This window comes from Python bivittatus, unplaced genomic scaffold (genome assembly GCF_059951505.1).
Source record: "Python bivittatus isolate LINGU-HERP-01145 unplaced genomic scaffold, Pbiv_v1 ctg000330_np1212, whole genome shotgun sequence".
NCBI lineage: Eukaryota > Metazoa > Chordata > Lepidosauria > Squamata > Pythonidae > Python > Python bivittatus.
Window position 1 is genome coordinate 35928532 of NW_028277058.1, and position 18238 is coordinate 35946769.

Sequence of the window (18238 nt, forward strand, 5' to 3'; positions counted from 1 at the left end):
CTGCCAATCAATTGATATTTCCCAAGAAGCATCCAATCACCATCCAACCCCACAGAATTCAAATTCTACATGGATTACAAATATGCAGAATGCCTACTTCTGAACCACTGTGCTGAGGAAGCCTTGCTGGAATAAAAGGCAAAACATTTGCAAAAAACATGATCTCTACTTTAGTACTGATCTCCCTAAGGTTGTAGAACCCCTACTAAAAGTACAGTATGTAAAGTTTTAAACAGGGTTGTGGAGTCAGAAGCAATTCTTGGGTTACTGGAGTCAGAGTAGGTAAAAATGTACTGACTCTGACTCCTAATAAATTTAAATTGTATATAATATAAATAATATAACATGTTAAAATTTCCTATTTCATAGATAATAATTTGATTAACCCATTTTTAAGGATATATTTAAATTTTAATGCCTTGTATGCTGCATGCTTGCAGTTGATATAGGAAATATATAATTAATATATTTACAATTTATTTCTTATATCAATATATAATTAAAGGAGTTGGAGTCAGAGGTACCACAAATAAAAGAGTTGGAATCGGTTTTATGTGCCGAGTCCACAGCCCTGGTTTTAAATGTCAACAAAATGCATACAATAATTTGATAATAGCCATACCATCAAGATATACAACATAAAAAGCTATATACAGTCTGCCAAGGCAACAAAGCTTCTAAAATTCTGGAAAAGTAAGCTAATGGTTTGTATTATGAAATTACATTTAGAATACATTACACAGCGTCTCATATCTCTCCATTTCTGACCTATCATCTATGAATCTTAGTTGTTGAAGCCTTGACTGGCTCATCTCATGTCCAAAGGCCCTCAAACAACACATAGAAAGGTAACTTCACTTGCAGAAAAATATTACTAAAAGATCATAATGTGGTTTGCACTGAAGCCATACTGATATACAAAACATGCATTGAATGAAAAATCCAGCGCTGTAAAGCAGGAAAATGTTTATTTAGTCAAGAATGACTATCACTGACTAGCATTAATTTATATGATTATAAATATATCATCATATAAGTTATGGTAAAATTAAAGACCATTCAATGCATTACTAGCTATAATCAGGGTAAATTAACTGCACTTTTAAAATGGTATTAATTTGCATTTAAAATCACCTGACTTCAGAAGGAAACTTCAGTTCAATACAAGCATATTAAAACATATATATTAGCTTGGATCTCAACTATTTTGATTAATAATTTTCACAAGGCAGTGCAAAAAGTTTAATTCCATAATTTCATCATAATATCAGTTCAAGGTTCAAATCCTATTAAATCTTTCATTTAAATGTCAGTGAAAAAAAGAGAGTATATATAAAAAAGTCATAGAGGAATGCCTGATATAGCCTCGTATCTCTGAAGAAAATTGCACACCGTAAAAGCTATCCTGAAAGAGGTATGTTACTGATTTTAGCAACAGAGAATAAACAGGGCACCCAGTGCAAATCATTTAAGAAAACTGTAGTTATAAACATCATGTAGGTAATCTAGATCCAGCCATTTAGGGATTAAAAATCCAAATCCAGTACTCTAAATAGGACCCAGAAATGTAGAACTGTAGTTGATACAAGACCAGCTTAAATAGGTGACCATCTAGACTCAATAACACCACATGTTCTAGTTGAAGTTTCTGAGATACCTCCAAAGGCAGTTCTATACAGGAACACATTATAGTAGTCAAGACTGGATTCTAGCACATACATACCTAAAACTAGGTATGCTTTTCTATATAGAGCTACCACTGATGTACAAACACATTTAATGAAAGGCACTTGTGGCTATTGCTACCACCTTAGCTTCAACAGTAAGGAATCAAGAAGGATTTACAAACTGGGCTTGGTTCTACATGGACAATGGCATGCCAGCTAATATCAGTCAAATCTCTTGATCCATGTAAACAAATTTCCCCCAAAATACTCTTGTCTGAATTAAATACTGATTCAGATATTCTAGTCTGACTGTCTCAGCATCTAGCAGGCCTTGGAAATTAATTAAAATTGGACCTGGTTAGGGTTTCAGTAGGAGAAAACTAAGGAATACCAGGGCTGTAGCTAGATAAAATATATTCAAGAAGATAATAGTAATCATTTCCACATTGTTGCCAATAAAATTGCATGGATGTATTCGCATCATCACAGGAGTCAATCTTTTTACAGTCTTCCTTTGACTGATATACGAAAAACATCCATAGTGTTTGTGATTCATCTATAAGTGATGTTGCAGTGCAAATTTCTGATGATGCCCTCTCTTTGCCAGCAGTTTCATATAGTTGATGAGCAGTACATGTGACAAGATGGAATATTTCAGTATCTCATAAACCAAAGACCACAAGATAAGAGAGCTCTGCTACATCTGTCTCTTGAGGATTACCTGTCAAATAGGATTGGAGCCATCGTGCTACCCAAACCCAATCTGGAAGGATATTATAGTCAATGGTATTGAGATGATGTGAAGAACTAGAAGGATCAGATTACCTTGTCCTTTCCCTGATATATGTTAGAAGCAATCAATACTGTTTTTATTTCAAAACCAGGCCTGTACCCAGGCTGAAATTGAGTCAGATAATCAGAATTCTTATTAATAACCTGAAGAGATCTAACAAAAATATTGTTGACGTGCTCCTTCCTGCTCGTTCATACACAAGAATTAAAAGTTCTGGGTTTTGTAGAAATTCAATTCCCCTTTAAATATGAACAAGATCCTAGTTTTATTGGAATTTGAACTAATTTCCTATTCATACATGATAAGAAATGATGGACTCAAACCACAATATTTTAATACAATGTGCAACAAAGGGGAATCAAGATAGTTTGGCTACACTAGTTTTGAAACAAATGAATTACAGATATAACACTGCTGTTGATTTAGAGCACATCTTGCTCAGAAATGAATCATGACTATCTAGCAAACAGGATTGGGATACAGGATACTTTTCTATGTTGAAAACAGAACATTATAAAAGGGAAAATTATATGTCTGAAATGGAGGGTTATCAATAATTATCATAAATGAAATAGAATCGTTAATGAAATTATACTAAATCATATCCCATTGTAGGCTTTCTACTAAATCCAAGTATTAAGTCATTACAAATGCTAGAATCTAGGAAGTAACACTTTGTATAGTAGTCTAATTATTTATTGAACTAATACGATAAGCTGGAAAAAAGGCACTGTATATACAAAAAGAATCCAGAGAAGGATAACCAAAGTGATCAAAGAGTTGGAATATCTTTCTTATAATGAAAGGATAAAGAATTTGAGTTTTTTTTTTTTAATTTAAAAAGATGAGTGGGGCTGGGGGAACAAAAGATACTGACAATCCCTAGATTAGAAGGCTTTAGGAAATTTGAAAGAAGCTACCAATTGTTATGTCTGCCCATGGTAATTAAATGGAACCTCAATGTTCAAAGATACCATGCCACTGAAAACTAATTAGAGCAATATTAGAGAAGGGCTATTGCTTTTATTTTCTATTATTATGAGCTATGAGGATACTGAATGACTGATAATCAGGATATTGGAACAGGTACCAATCTACTTTTTTTATTCTGCACTTTTTAACAATATACCCATTATGAATGTTTATTATTTACTTCTTCTAACCAAGTATTATGCATTATGTGGACATACTCTACCTAAACATCTTTCTATCCATTTATTCAGAAATATGTCTTTCAATTTGGAAAAGACTCATTGAGCATCTACATATTCATAGAATTGAAGCCATAGTCTTCAACCACAGACAAACTGTCCCAGGTATTCTGACACCATTCTGCAGCAATGTCAGCTGCTTTTCCAATTATTCTGGATTATACTCATAAAATGTATAAAGGCTCTGCTTAGCAGTAAGCCATTTTTTAAAAGTATTACACCAACCAAAATGCATACTTATTTAAAAATATATGAGAATTTCAAAATGGTATTCTTTAAATTACCATTATAAGAATACAATTTTGAAATTCTCAGTTGTTTGGACCACAGTTTTTAGGATCTCTCCCAAAGAAATGACACATTTAAATTGTTAGGCTGATGGCCTGCCTAGCTCAAGACAGTACTTATTATCTTTGCTGAGCTTCCATAGAATGTTTTTCAAATGATTTATTCCATCTTCCTCACTAGAGTTAGTGATACAGAACTGTATGGTATGTATTAGCAGTACACAAACTGTAATTTCATACTTAATATGCTAACCCTCAAAACCAAAGTGAGGTTATTTGTCTTGAGCAAATCTCTCATGTACGTGTATGTGAGCACATTAGAATATAACAACCTCAAAGAATAAAGCCATTTTCAATATAACAGAATAGAGCGATTCTCACTATAATAGACTCAAAAACAGATTTTATTTTCTCAAGACAATACAGCCTAATTCAGGATACATACAGGTAATTATGGAATAAGTTAAACATCTCATAAGATTCTTATTTTATGACATGAGAAATAGATATTTGATATCAATGCATGAGCTAGTATAAATCTAAGATTTCAAGCAACATTCTGATAATTTATCAATTGCAACAAAACCATTATGATTAGCTGCACCTATATCCTACAGAATCACAATACAAACTAAACACAAGGCCCTTCAGAAAGATGGGAGAAGCGCATGACAATAAAAATTTGCTTTGTCCTATTCAATTCTACTCACAGAGAAGTGCATTATATCGCATTCTCACTCTCACAATGCAAAGGGAAGGGGTTCCTTCACCTAAAGTAAATTTTATAGTGCCTACTGTTCTGGTCCCTTTGGTGAGATGGGTAGACATGAGGCTTCATTTTTAAAGAAAAAAGACCTATTTGGAAAAAAAAGCCCCATCCATTATTCCCACATGAATCTCATTCGCAACAGCACACTGCATAAAATAGATTCTTAAAATATTCTAAATAATATTCATATTTCACATTGATATTTAAACTTAACCTTTCCTAGCAGGGATCAACTAGTAAGATAGTTTCCCCTGAACCCTAATGTCATGTTTATAGAGGACAACCATTTGCCTCCAACTGCAATCCAAAATACAAGAGAAGTGAAATAATTGTATTTTTGGGGTGAGGAGACACCCAGACACAAGAGATACTTATATATGTTTTGCCTGATAAGATTCTGAATCATAAGCCCCTTCCAGAAAAACCCACAAGCTGCTTCATTAATTACTTCAAATCCCTCTTTAAAAGCTGCAGTGCTGCATTATTTTATTTCTGTGAATCTCTAGAATATAAAAGCATTATAAAATTATGCACCTCCCCCTTCCCTGGCCAATCATAGCAGCAAGAAAGAATACAAGCCCATTTAATTTATGCTAATTTTTGCACCAGAGATAAAAGCCTCAAAAGACACAAACGTGTTGGTAGGTATAGAAAGAGAGAAAAGATAAAGCCTCAGATGAGATTCGTTAGAAAGATTTAATACAGCCAAGCACGTTAAGCTAATTGTACTCAGACTTTTAAAAGTCATTTAATGTTTCCAAAATTTGCCACGTATACCTTTGAGCGATCTTCTCCAAGACCTGGCAACTGCATCTGAACAAGATCAAGCCATTTATGCGAGGCAAACATCGTGGTGCAAAATCAAATGAAGCGGTCAAGCTAACCAGCACAAAATAATATATAAACTACTGACCTCATAAAGTGCAACAGTGCTTAAATCCAGCAAGTTGAGGCATACGAAGTAAAAATGGAAGTGACGAGATCTCAAAATGATTCTGCTATATTTCTATTTTCTCAAATTGAAACGTTCAAAAGCCAGCAAAGACTCCGTCGGCCATTTTGGGTTGAACTCGCTCACTCGATCGCAATCGCTCGCGCGCGCGCACACGCACAGGCGCGCCACCGCGCGCGCACTCCCGCTTACTCGTCCAATTCTTCCCCCATAAAGGAAGCAGCTTTTTGTGACCTTCAAATAGAGACGAATCATGTGACCAGCGTACATTGTCAACCAGGAAGAGGGTTGGAAATGTATAATCTTAAAGAGAACGCATTTCTTTGAATAAGAGGCGTTTCTTTACCATTCTTTCCTTCGTTTGTGCAAACTGCACCTAGTACGCTTTGCTTTCTACTCCTTCTCAGCTGTATACCGTACAAAGCCCTACGTTTTAATAAAAATCGGCAACAGGCTGAAATTCTTTTCCCTAGAATCAAATCTTTTATTTTAATATGACAATTAGTAATCAATTTACGCTTTTTCTATGTTTATTTTTCACATAATGGATGGAAAATACAGGACAGCTAGATGAGAATGTCGGGCAAGGCACCTAAGTATTTACCTGTCATTTAATGCCAAAATATAACATTAAATCCGTATATGGTGAAAAGTTAGAGCTTGTTAACTGTTGCAATCCATATTCTTACTCATTCTGTCCATAAAAAGCAAAAGTGATTTTAGCATACTGTGCTAATCGTTTGGAATAAAAATCAGCACATGGTGCAAATTTAGAATTACAAACTCTTTAATAGCATCACTTAAACATTAATTCCTGATTAAGTGAACAGATTTTCTGTAATAAATATATCACTCTATAATATGATATATTCTTTAATACTGCTTCTGTAATATTGAATATGACAGTCACAGTAGCTTACAACTATTTGAAAATAAAGGGTGCAATATTAGAGAAGACAGAGAGTCCATGTTGCATACATAAAAATGGGATGAAACATTACTAGCCTAGCCTAATAATTTATTTAACCAAATTAATGTGTTTAGCTCCCTTCACACAACATTCCAAGCTAGTCCACAAACTTTCCGTTTATTCTACAACTAATTTTCAGGGCACCGATTACTTCTGTTAATACTCTTAAGTATTGTTTACGTGTAACTAGCCAAGTAGTTTGCGTATTTGCTTGCCATCTTGATTGTGGAATACTCTATCATCTTCCTATACATTTACTCAGAAGTAAATCCCACTTTGGAAAAGACTCACTGAGCAGCTAGATTAACCAACTCCTTTCCACTTTGTCTTTTTATGATTACTTAGCATTTATTTTAGAGTTAATTTTCAAAGTACTTCTGTCTATATTTATGATCATCACAAACATCCCTTAGGTAAGCAAATAAGAAAACATGAGTTAGAACAAGAATTTGTAAGTGAAACACTTTGAAACCAAGTTCCCTTAAAACAGGCCTATCTACTAATGTGTCTCTTCATTTGACAAACTAGAATATTGAACCAGGAAAATCTAGATACAAGCCCCTGCTCTACCATGAGGTGAAATATGGGTCAGTCACTATTAAACCCACCCCTTCAACCACAATTTCATTGATTTTGATTGATTACATGCCATCACACTGTGGTCAACTCTTAGTGACCACATAGATATATTTTCTCCATGATGATCTGTTCCTAACCTGGTCCTTCAGCTCAAGGCATTTCATAAGGGAGAAAAAGAATAACCAAAACCCAGAAACAGTCCTGTGAATCCTATTACAGAAACAATGTGGAGAAAGGATAAATATGTTCCAAATCCCAATTCTCACAGAATATTTTTCTGTTCTAAATTTGCAATTAAGCTCAGTAAATATTAACATACAATAACCATAATCAGTCAACAGAAATAGTAGTTAATATTGGAAATGCTTATGCCAACTTGCTCATCTTTTTTGTTGGGGGGGGTTAATGTAGGATGTTGTTATAGCTTTTATGCTTCAAAGTTCTCTCCTTACCCCTTCACAATACTGCACACTTCAAATGCTTACAAATAGTTGCTATTTCTAGAAAGTGATCACTGGTTCGAAAGATGTAATATTTTGTGACATGCTAATTCTACAGCATTCCTTCACACTAGAATGCAAACTAATTTTCCCCCCTCCACGTCATGGAGTTAGAAATCAGCTCTGTGGGGGAATCAACTTAGTAAAGTCTGACTTTTGTTTTATCTCAAATTGCAACTAATCATATCTGACTCTTTCCTGGATTTTTAAATAAATACAGTGGACTGGGAATTAGTCCTTTTGCTCGGCACTGAACTAGTCTTACAATGTGCCAGATTACTTGGTATTTTAGAATTAAAAAAAGAAAGCAAGCTCTGGAAAAGGGGCAATCCTTTAGAGGCAGAACTGGAGTCCTTTGTTCAGGCTAAGGTTTAGAAATTACTGTAAATCACACATGGATTGGCAGCAGATCTATCTCAGAAACATAACACAAAGGGGTCTAGCAGCCTTTGGAAGGTGAAGATATCCCCTTCTCTTCAGTTTTTAATGTTTAGTTTAGAATTTGGGAAAGTAATAATGTTAATGAGTAAAAGCTGGAGGCATAGCGTAGATCAGTGTTTCTCAACCTCAACTTTTAAAATGTGTGGACTTCAACTCCCAGAATTCCACTGTGGAGAATTCTGGGAATTGAAGTCCACACATCTTAAAGTTGCTGAGGTTGAGAAACACTGACGTAGATCACACCTAATATTGCAAGTGTTCGATAGTGATGAGCATGCATTTGAAGGAAAACTTATTTCTGTCACTTTTATTTTTTCTAAAGAGCATCAGAGATTCTCAAAAGACCCAAACGGTCCTTTTAGTGTTGCTTTTTATAGAGCATCTTTAATCAGCTTCTAACAAATTATAATTTATTGCAACATGATACTTACTGTACATACATCAGAATGACAATATTATAAAAATGTGTAATTCAAGGATCAGGTTATAAAATACATTGTTATATGTAAATGTAAAAATTCACAGGACAAATGCTACAATAATCTATTTCTTCAATAAGTAAAAATGCAAATGGAAGAATATTGTCACCCACAACCACCAATTATGGTAGTTTATACTGGTGCTCAGGCTAGATAGATGTTTTAAATACAGTATGTATATCCAGCCTGGGAAAAAAAGGGACGGAACATTATTCAGTTAAGCAGAATTACCTGCACTGTGATCATAATATCCTTCATATCTGAACAAAAGAAAAAGTTGGGAGCGATACTGATATGGGGTTACTCTCTAAAGCAGTGTTTCTCAACCTTGGCAACTTGAAGATGGGTGGACTTCAACTCCCAGAATTTGAATTGAAGTCCACCCATCTTCAAGTTGCCAAGGTTGAGAAACACTGCTCTAAAGTGTTCTATTTTCAGAAGAGACATAATTCAATGGTACAGAACATCCCAAAAGAACCCAGGTTCAACTTATAGTGTCATCAGATAGGTATGACTGAAATAATCCTATCTCAAACCCTTGAAAGCTATTGCTCTTAGGAGTTTCCAAGACTAAGCTGCATGGAAAAATTACCTCCGTATAAAGTAGGATTTTATATTTATCTATCTAAGTGGTTACTAGGAGTCGAAAATGACTTGATGGCACTTAATCAAACAATCAGTCAATTAAGAAATTTATATATTTCTGGGAAAATGCAACTGCATATATATTATTCAGGTTTTCTTCCTATAACCCAGAGCAGTAAAGCCAAGCAACAGAGAGATTTTTAAAGTTAGTTAAGACAATGCCTGTTTGAGAATCTATAAAAAGCAAACTTCAAAAACCAAGAAAAACTTTAAAAAAAAGTTTTTACCTAACATAAAATGAAATAAGGACAATTCTTCTTGACCAATCAAATTCAAACACCACTATAGAAAAATAAATTTAAGAAAGGACTCACTTTGGTCTCCCACCCCCCAAGAAAAAAGAAAAGAATGAAGAGTTTTAGTACAGCTGAAAGCAAGCAAATAAATGGTTATTGGTTGGTGTGGGCAGCATATTAACACAGTATGCTTCGCTATGAACCAGTTTCCATGGATTTTGGCTTGAGATATAGCTGTCTAGGCCAAGCTAGCTACTTATGCGTAAACAGTAAAGTATGCAGACCTTTAAAATTAAACTCTTTCACCACGTAATGTGAAAGACTTAGCGCTGTGGATTGCTCTCATATACTCCTGCATTTTAGGAGGAAAAGAAACACTTCTTTGATATTAGAATTGCAACATAGTTTTGAAATGCTATAATTGACCTTAGTCAAAAGCCAAAGAGATTGTATTTCCAGCGTTTGCTTCCACAAGACAGCAGCTCTGGAGCGAGGCTTACACTGCAGATAAAACATTTATTTCAATTTAAGCTTGTTCAATCTAAAAATACTTAACAGAGATCTGAATACTGCTAATCAGGACAAACGACAGTTTTGCAGTCAGATTAAACTACTACAAATGGATATTGAAGTAACACTGAACTAACAATAGCTTTAAAAACATAAGCATAATCCTCTTAACCTACTCAGTAAAAATGTTTAAAAGAGCAATGAGATACATACACCATCATATACTATTCCCTTCAAGGGAAAGCAATATTATGCAAAGAACAGAAAAATAGTAGTAAGAAAAGAAATATAGGGGGAAAAAAGGAAATAGGTAAACCTAGTTTTAACACCAATATTCTTTACTATTACTATTACTATCTTTTTAACTGTGCTTCTACCGTGTCTACATACTGCTTTGTACACTGTCTTTTGTTCTTTAAACATCTCTCTTTCTGAGGAGCTCATCAACTCCAGCCTACTATAGCTTTACTAGAGTCTTCCTGTTTTCACCCCATTCCCTCATTCTTTATATATGTTTTGTGATTCAGTCCTCATTCATTCTCTATCTAAATGAGTGAACTAAAAATTCAGCTCACCATTCTATCGAAAAACAGATGAAAACAAAAAAAGACTTTATACATGACACATATTAGTATTATAAATGGTTAGCAGCTGCAGGGAGTGAGTACTTAATTTTTAACAGGTTCTGTAACATAAAATCTCTGATTTATTTTTTTTAAACTAGCACTGGGGTTTTTCTTCTTTTCTCATTTTTTTTTATTATACTACTAAAATGTGCATTATTGAGTCACAAAATATCCCTAGAGATATTAGTGCTGCCAGATGTTTCAGTTTTCAACTGACAACAGTTCTAGCCATTATTTGTAACTCTTGCAATCTATATCTAGAGAGGTCCAAGTTGTATTACTTCATCTGATTTAATGCAACCAATTTCATGAGGAAGTTCTAATTTGACCATCATTATTGTTTTGTGTAAACCAAGGGTGTGCATCTTTCTTGGACCGAGGGCTACATCTGACCTCTGGCAACCTGAAGTATGTAAGTCATCTAGTAGAAGAGGCGAGGACAAAAACTTAGTTTCCTTAAATTAAATTATTTCTGAAGCTTTAACTGGAATCATAGGTTATGATTCCTACCCAAAAGATATCTACTGTGACCAGTTAGGATTTGCCTGCTCTGTTATAGTTATATGTACAGGTAGTCCTGAGTTACAACTGCAATTGGGACTGGTGTTGCCATCACTAAGCGATACAGGTGTAAAGCACAACATCTGGGTTGTCATAGTAACCCAAGACACATGGGTTATTAAGTGGGAAGTGGAGGGAGTCTCAGGTAAGAAGCATGGGGGTGCCGGATGGGGGCCCCTGGGAGGCTTGGCAAAGGCTGCGCGTGAGTCGGGGCTGCTCAGTGCAGCATGAGCTCAGAAAAGTCAGGGAATGAGGGTGTGGGGTGCATGTGATTGCAGGGAGTCCAGGGAAAGAGGGCGTGGGGTGCGTGTGTATGAGCACAGGGAGGCTGAGGAAATAGGGTGCAGAGCATGTGTGACTGCAGGGAAGTCATGGAAAGAGGGTGTGGGGTATGTGCATGCATGTGTGCGATCGCAGGGAGGCTAAGGAAAGAGGGCACGGGGTGTGTGTGAGCAAAGGGGGGAAGGAAAGTGCCCTCTATGCTTGGGGAAGGTTGCAAATGGCAATCATGTGATCACAGGGCACTTGGCATCTGGTAGGAAGTGCAAATGGGTTGCCAAGCACCCAGATTGTGATCACATGACCATGGGGATGCTGGGATGGCCACAACTTTGAGGACCAGTCATAAGTCTCCTTTTTCAACACTGTTGTATCTTCGGTCTCTGAACAAATGGTTGTAACTTGAGGACTACCTGTAGTACATGTACAAGCTTTTTACAAAGCGTTAAAAATTAGCATTAAATGCAATGAAAACTGAAAATTTATTTTGATTTATTTCTACTGAGCTCAAGAACAACAGTCTTCTAATTAGTCAATAACATGGACACAGATGGATTATTTGCAAACATATGTCATTATTTATCACTATAGGTACTGGAATATAAGGAGGATAATCAAGGCAACAAATATAACTTTTTCTTGCAAAACTTCCAAAAGTTAATACAATAATATATTAACAGTCTAGAGCAGCTGGGATTCTGTGGAACTGTAGGGTTCTGCGGGAGGTCACTAGAGGTTCCACAAGGGTTTGTTATTGGGAAAAAAAATGTACTGTGAGCTGTAGATATAATAATAATTTTTGTGCAGTTGTTCCCTAAGACCCGAAAATTATTTCAATAATTCCTCCAAGGTAAAAAGGTTGAAAAAGGCTGGTCTAAAAAGAACAGTCAAAATCATCCTAAATGAACATTAGGCTGAATGAGTCCGCACTGAATCCAAAGTTCTCCTAGTCCACAATTGCCTAGAAAGGCTATATACCAAAGCTGATATATGGTACACACAGAAAGTAGTTAGTTCCAGGCAACAAAATATCACAGACTATAATTCAAATACTCAGGCTCATCTATTGAGTTAGCCACAAAACTCTCATGATATCTTATGGAAAGTTACCAGGATACTTTCTGCACTTCCCATGCAGCTCCAGACATTTATACAGAAGAACATTCCTGTTTCTAGATACTGTACCCCTTTTTCTTCTAATAAAGGAAAACTCTTCACAGCCTTCATCTTGACCTTAGATAACTGGGTTATTAAATTTTAAAAAATCTGAGTTTGTTGTTTAAAGAAATAACCTTATACATTATTTATAATTTGACTTGGGAAATACCAAGATCACCATGTTTAGTAGGGAGAGGGTGAAAATGGTGTTTTAGGAGAGGAAAGTCTATGCCTCCTAAGTACGATCAGCATTTTTGCCCTTTCAAGTAGTCTGGGGCACTATGGATCTTGTCATAGACACACGCAGTCATGCCTCTGTAGAACCTGCCTCTAGGTGATTTGTTTACAGAAAGCCTAAAGGGAAAAACAGGTTTAAAAAGCGGGGGGGGGGGGAATCTGCATTGCAGCAGCAAGGCACTGACCATTTTGTCATTAAAAATAGAAAAAGAAATAGTACCACTGAAGAGAATAGGATTAATGTTACAAGGAGAATTCTCATAGGAAGAATGAAGCTGCTGCTGCTTCTACTTTGTCATGATCATCATCATCATCATTTTTTTTTTTTTTGGTAAATTCTGCTCCAGGTCTGGCGATTAAGTTGGACTCCTGGATCTACTTGGGGTGGGATATTTTATGAGGCTCAGATCTGGCACTTGAAGCAGATAAGTGTGGTCTATAGGCAGAATTTAGTAGATTTAGGAAGAGACAACAAAGCAAAGAAGCCGTAATAAAACTTTCAACAGCTTTTTAATTAATAGAAGTCAGCTTCTACATGTGGCAGGACTCAACTGACCTTAGAAGATCTAGAATGCTAAACAGAATCAGACCTGGTTAGCATTTGGAGGGGAACCACCTAGAAAGTCCAGGGTGACAGATGGATTTGAGAAGTTAATGGCAAACCATTTCCACCTCACTGGGTTGTCATTGTGAGGAAAATAGGAGGCAGGAGCATTACGTACACTGCCTTGAGCTGTATAAAATAAAGGTGGAATATAAACCTAATAAGTTAAATAAGAAAACTGCATAGATGTGTCAGTTACCAGGAGTTGTGCTTCACCTGAAGGCAATTTTGGAAGATGGAGAAGAGGTGAAAATAGTATTCTCCAAAGATAAATACTGAGAAATACAATGTTCTTCAATAAGGAATTCTGCATATATCAGGAATAACATGAATCCATAGTTATGCTAATATCCACAGACAACTTTTCTTAACTAGTGAGATTGAAAAAGAAGTTTTGGAAAACATAGAAAGAGATGGAATTTCAGGTATTATTGTTTGGAAGATATATGTCTCCAGAATGTGCCTTTGAATCCAGAAGCTTCTGAAACAATCAAGCTTATTATGTTGAAAAAGAAACCCAGAAATTATCCTGCTCTGTTTGTAATTAGAACAGTTTGCAGGGAATGCAGAAAAAGTATAATTTATATTATTATTGTAGGAAATATGATCTTAAAATGCTTAAATGAATCATTGCTTCAATAGAAGACGTTTTAGGCCGAACAACAGAAGAAACAGTATTGTGTAATGTCTACAATGTTAGCCTTTGATCAAAGAACAAGGTTCATCTTCCCCATTCACAGCATTACCTTGGGCCTGCTATTTATTCCCTTTCAACCTCATCTGTATAGCAGGTTTGTGGTAAAGAAAAAATGGGAGTGACTTCATTTAACTCTGCTACCCTGAGGTAAGAGGGCTGCAATGTAAGTATGAATTCTGAATGAATGAATGAAAAAAAAATCCCATCAGCTCTTTCAATATAATTTTGTTCTTAAAGTACAAATAATGGTCTTCAGATCTTGCTTTTATGCATTTTGCACTTTTGCTGCATAAGCCAAACAAATTAAGTTTATATTTGATATAAAACATTTTAAGACTTTACTCTTTCAAATAGGAAACAGAAGAAGTAAACATGTCACAATGTAGCAGAATTCTTTCATCAGTAATGTTATCAGTAATTCAAACACTTTTAACTCAGTTAACAGATGACAGTTTTTAACTTAGTTAACTTCAGTTCACATGAAACACTATGCCCAAAGTGTGGGTTGAGGAAAAGGAGTTTGTAGTAAAGACGGGCTGAGCAGGCAGATGCCTAAAGAAAGGAGGCAGAAGTAACATCAACAAAAGAATCCATATCCTATGGAAAAACAGGAGACCAGTATTATTGATGGAAAAGGAATGCACAAGAAAGTGGATTTTGGACAGAGAGGTAAGCAAAAGCATACTGATCAGAGGAGAGGAGAATGTCACCACAGCTCACACTGATCTGAAAATCAGTCAAATTCTACACTTTAGATTTCTAGATAACAATAACAAAAGTACTGAAATGTTGTTGGGAACTACCCTAAAACACAGTTGTTTCAAGATGCAGTACTAGATAGTCTCTTAAAAAAAATTACCATTTGGATTACGGTATGTCAGAAGAAAAAATCCTATAAAAATTAAATTTAAGTGTTCTATCAAAAGTAACTCACCGTGATCTTTATGCACTTTCATTAAGCCACAGTATACTGTCGCAGGGCAACACTATAGTTTAATTACAGCTCCTAATGCATATAATAGTACTTACTCGGAGTTGTTGAGGACTGAAATGTTAAGACTCATATTTCATAACAAATGCATCTGAGATAAATACAAAATATTAATAGAGAGGTCTACTGCAATTCTTTTTGCAAAAAGGTGGCAGTTTTTCTATGCTGTTGGCAGTATAGAATATTCTCAGATTATATCCATCAAAATACCTTTTCATGGTTTGTTCCAAGTCTGATGCTTACTCAGGAGCTTCACCATGCTTACTTCCTAGTAAGTATGTTTAGAATTGCACACTTTAGCAGTTTAAGTTTTAACATTAAAATAACTAAATAGTGAATTCCTTAAAAAGGAAGTAAGAGTTCATTCACATTTACTAACAAGTGCTTTGTATCATACTCTATTAAGGCCCTTCTTAAATAAACATGACTCACTGTTTGTTTTCTTCACCAGGAGGTGGAGTCTTGCCATGCCCTTCCATTACAAAATCCTCATGTTCCATCTGCGAAGGCAAGCATTGTAGGTCAGCACGGATGAAACAAAATGCATGCTGCCCTATGTGCCCCTCTTCCTTGTCAGTCAGTTATCGTGTACATGTGTTACCCCATCCAAAAGACCATTAATTCTAGTTTAACAAGGCGCACTCTCACAGTCATTATACCTATATCATATATAGTTTTAGTTATGCTGATAGACGATAAAGACAAGCATGAGGAATGTTTTTAAGTAGTGGATATGGAGTTACATTTTTTTTTCAATATGAGGACTTATTTTTTTGTTGCAGCAACTATTGCCTCCCTTAGCAATACCCAGCAGGGAAAGATCTTGGGCAACCCAACAGTTAAGTGGAAAAGTCTGGAAAAAAAAAAAGATAAAAAACAAAGGTGGGATGGCATCGGTTACAAAAAGACTGGATGGAAATGGGTTAGGCTAGAGGAAGAAGTGACTGGCAAAAATAATTTTCTTTAAAACAAGTTTAGGTCTTTTTCTTTGCAAATACTACAGCAGCTTACTGTGATCAAGTTCCATATTCTAGTAGACCAAGCTGCACTAACATCTGAGATTGAATATGCTGAATGTTTCTGAATACAATATTCTTTGGAATAGAGAATATCATGTAAGGGGAAAAGAAAACCAAACTTTTCCCCTGCTATTAATATGCATCAGGAGTGAATGTGCAGTTAAAGTCTACACATATTGTGCAATCGTTACTTTCCATGTGTAGAAGAGCAAACAACTTTCTCTCTTGCAATCCCTTCCTTTCCAATCTCTCTGATCTGCGGGGAGAGGGGAAGGGTCAGGCAAAGGAGAGATTGCCTACAGAAATTGCTTGCTTTTTTCTCTATCCCCTCACAGAGCAGAGTGATTGGTAAGGAAGAGATTTCAAGAGAGTACTGTAAGCTGTTTGGGTAGTGCGCCTGTGGCTCCCATTCCCTGGCTGCTGATGTGCACAAGACAGTAAGCAAGCACTTGAGCATTTCAAAGGGCAGGGGAGTGGTTAGGAAGCAAACAAAAGCCGAAGGTATCAAACTGAGTGGTCTTGTCTCTTTCCAGTTGAAAAGCACAATCGCGGTCATGTGATTTCCCACTTAGTGACAGCTTTGCTTAGTGGCAGAGTTGCCAGTCCCAATTAGGGTTGTTAAACAAGGACTACCTGTAGAACAGTTGACAACACCTAAGAAAAGATCATTCTGCTTCTACTTGTAATTTAGTCTAATTAGTTGTACTCATCTCTAAATGGATGTTCCACTATGAAAATATCTCAGTTTTCATGTTTCATAATGCTCTACAGGGAGGGGGGAAGGGTCAAGCAAAGGAGAGATTGCCTACAGAAATCACTTGCTATTTTCTCCCCCCCCCCCCCCTGCAGAGGAGAGAGATTGGAGAGAAAGCGATTTCAAGAAAGTACTGTAAACTATTAGAGTAATGCATCCATGTCTCCCAGCCCATATTACTGAGGGATGCCGCAAGGATTGTAAGTGGTCGTAAATGGGCCATAAAGTTATTTTTTCAGCACTGCTGTAACTTCGAACGGTCGCTGAACGAATGGCCAGTAAGAGAGTACTACCTGTATTGTATTTAAAGACACTTCAGACAATGCAAAGTATGCCACTAGGTTCTGTTTTTTAATTAGCTTTTAGAACTCAGCAAGTATTTAATTACTAAGATTTTTTTTTTTTTTAAGTCAGAACTGCCCATTATCAACTCCCAGCACTTCCAGGCTGAGCTTGCTGGCTTGCAGAGTTTGTAAAACATGATTGTAGAATTTTTTCACAGATCTGCACACTGTACATAGCAATCACAAAGCTGGTTCAGTAGTGGAAAATCACCACTCCTTATAGTTGACAATGGATGGTGATAAGTGACAAACAAAACATTGGCCTGGGAATCAGGTATTTGGGGAACTATTAAAAAACAAGGGTTTTGCTTTTCTACCAGGTCTCCTTTCCTCACAATATTTCTCATTGTCTTTTCAGAAGAGTTACATGTACCTGTACAACAATTTATTTATTCATTCATTCACCTATTTATTTGGCTTATAGACCACTCCAATAATAATAGATTCTGAGCAGTACACATACCTCACATACAATAAAAACAAATATAAAAAATATATAATGCCAAATACTCTAGGCATTGATAGCATAACTCAAATCTAGATCTCTGGACCAATGTGTGTGTGTGTGTGTGTGTGTGTGTGTGTGTGTGTGTGTATGGACCAGCAGTCTTGAGCTTTTCCTCCAGAACAGCTGAAGTTATTTGGAAGCCTCTACAGTACTTTCAGTTAAACACAACTGGCCACAGTATACAGAACCAGAATTATGGTGAGCATTAATTATGCTTTATTTTTGACATTAGCTATAGTTCATTGCTCCAGAAATAACAAACTATGGGCAATGAAAAACTTCTGAATTCCTCTTGGCCATGCAGGAGAGGGGAAGTTTGTTGCTCTTCATTCCTGCATAGGCTGTGATCCCAAGACATGATTTTAGCAAAGGGATTAGCACTTTACAGCTCCCTCTGATCACACAGGTAAATTCCAAAAAC

The 18238-nt window shown here is 36.0% G+C and overlaps 1 protein-coding gene across 6 annotated transcripts in view; it reads right to left on the reverse strand.

Moving 5' to 3' along the window:
- The window catches only part of TNRC6B (trinucleotide repeat containing adaptor 6B), a 145376-nt gene that overhangs the window by 111823 nt on the left and 15315 nt on the right, over nt 1-18238 (reverse strand). For 4 of the 6 annotated variants that reach the window (XM_088141022.1, XM_088141021.1, XM_088141018.1 and 1 more), the window contains exon 4: nt 15625-15692. The exons of 1 other annotated variant lie outside the window; for it this stretch is intronic. In XM_088141022.1, coding sequence (XP_087997148.1) covers nt 15625-15692 — 68 coding nt within the window. Of the gene's footprint in view, nt 1-5640; nt 5861-15624; nt 15693-18238 lie in introns of those variants that run through there. One more of the 6 variants, XM_088141020.1, reaches the window with a different exon arrangement.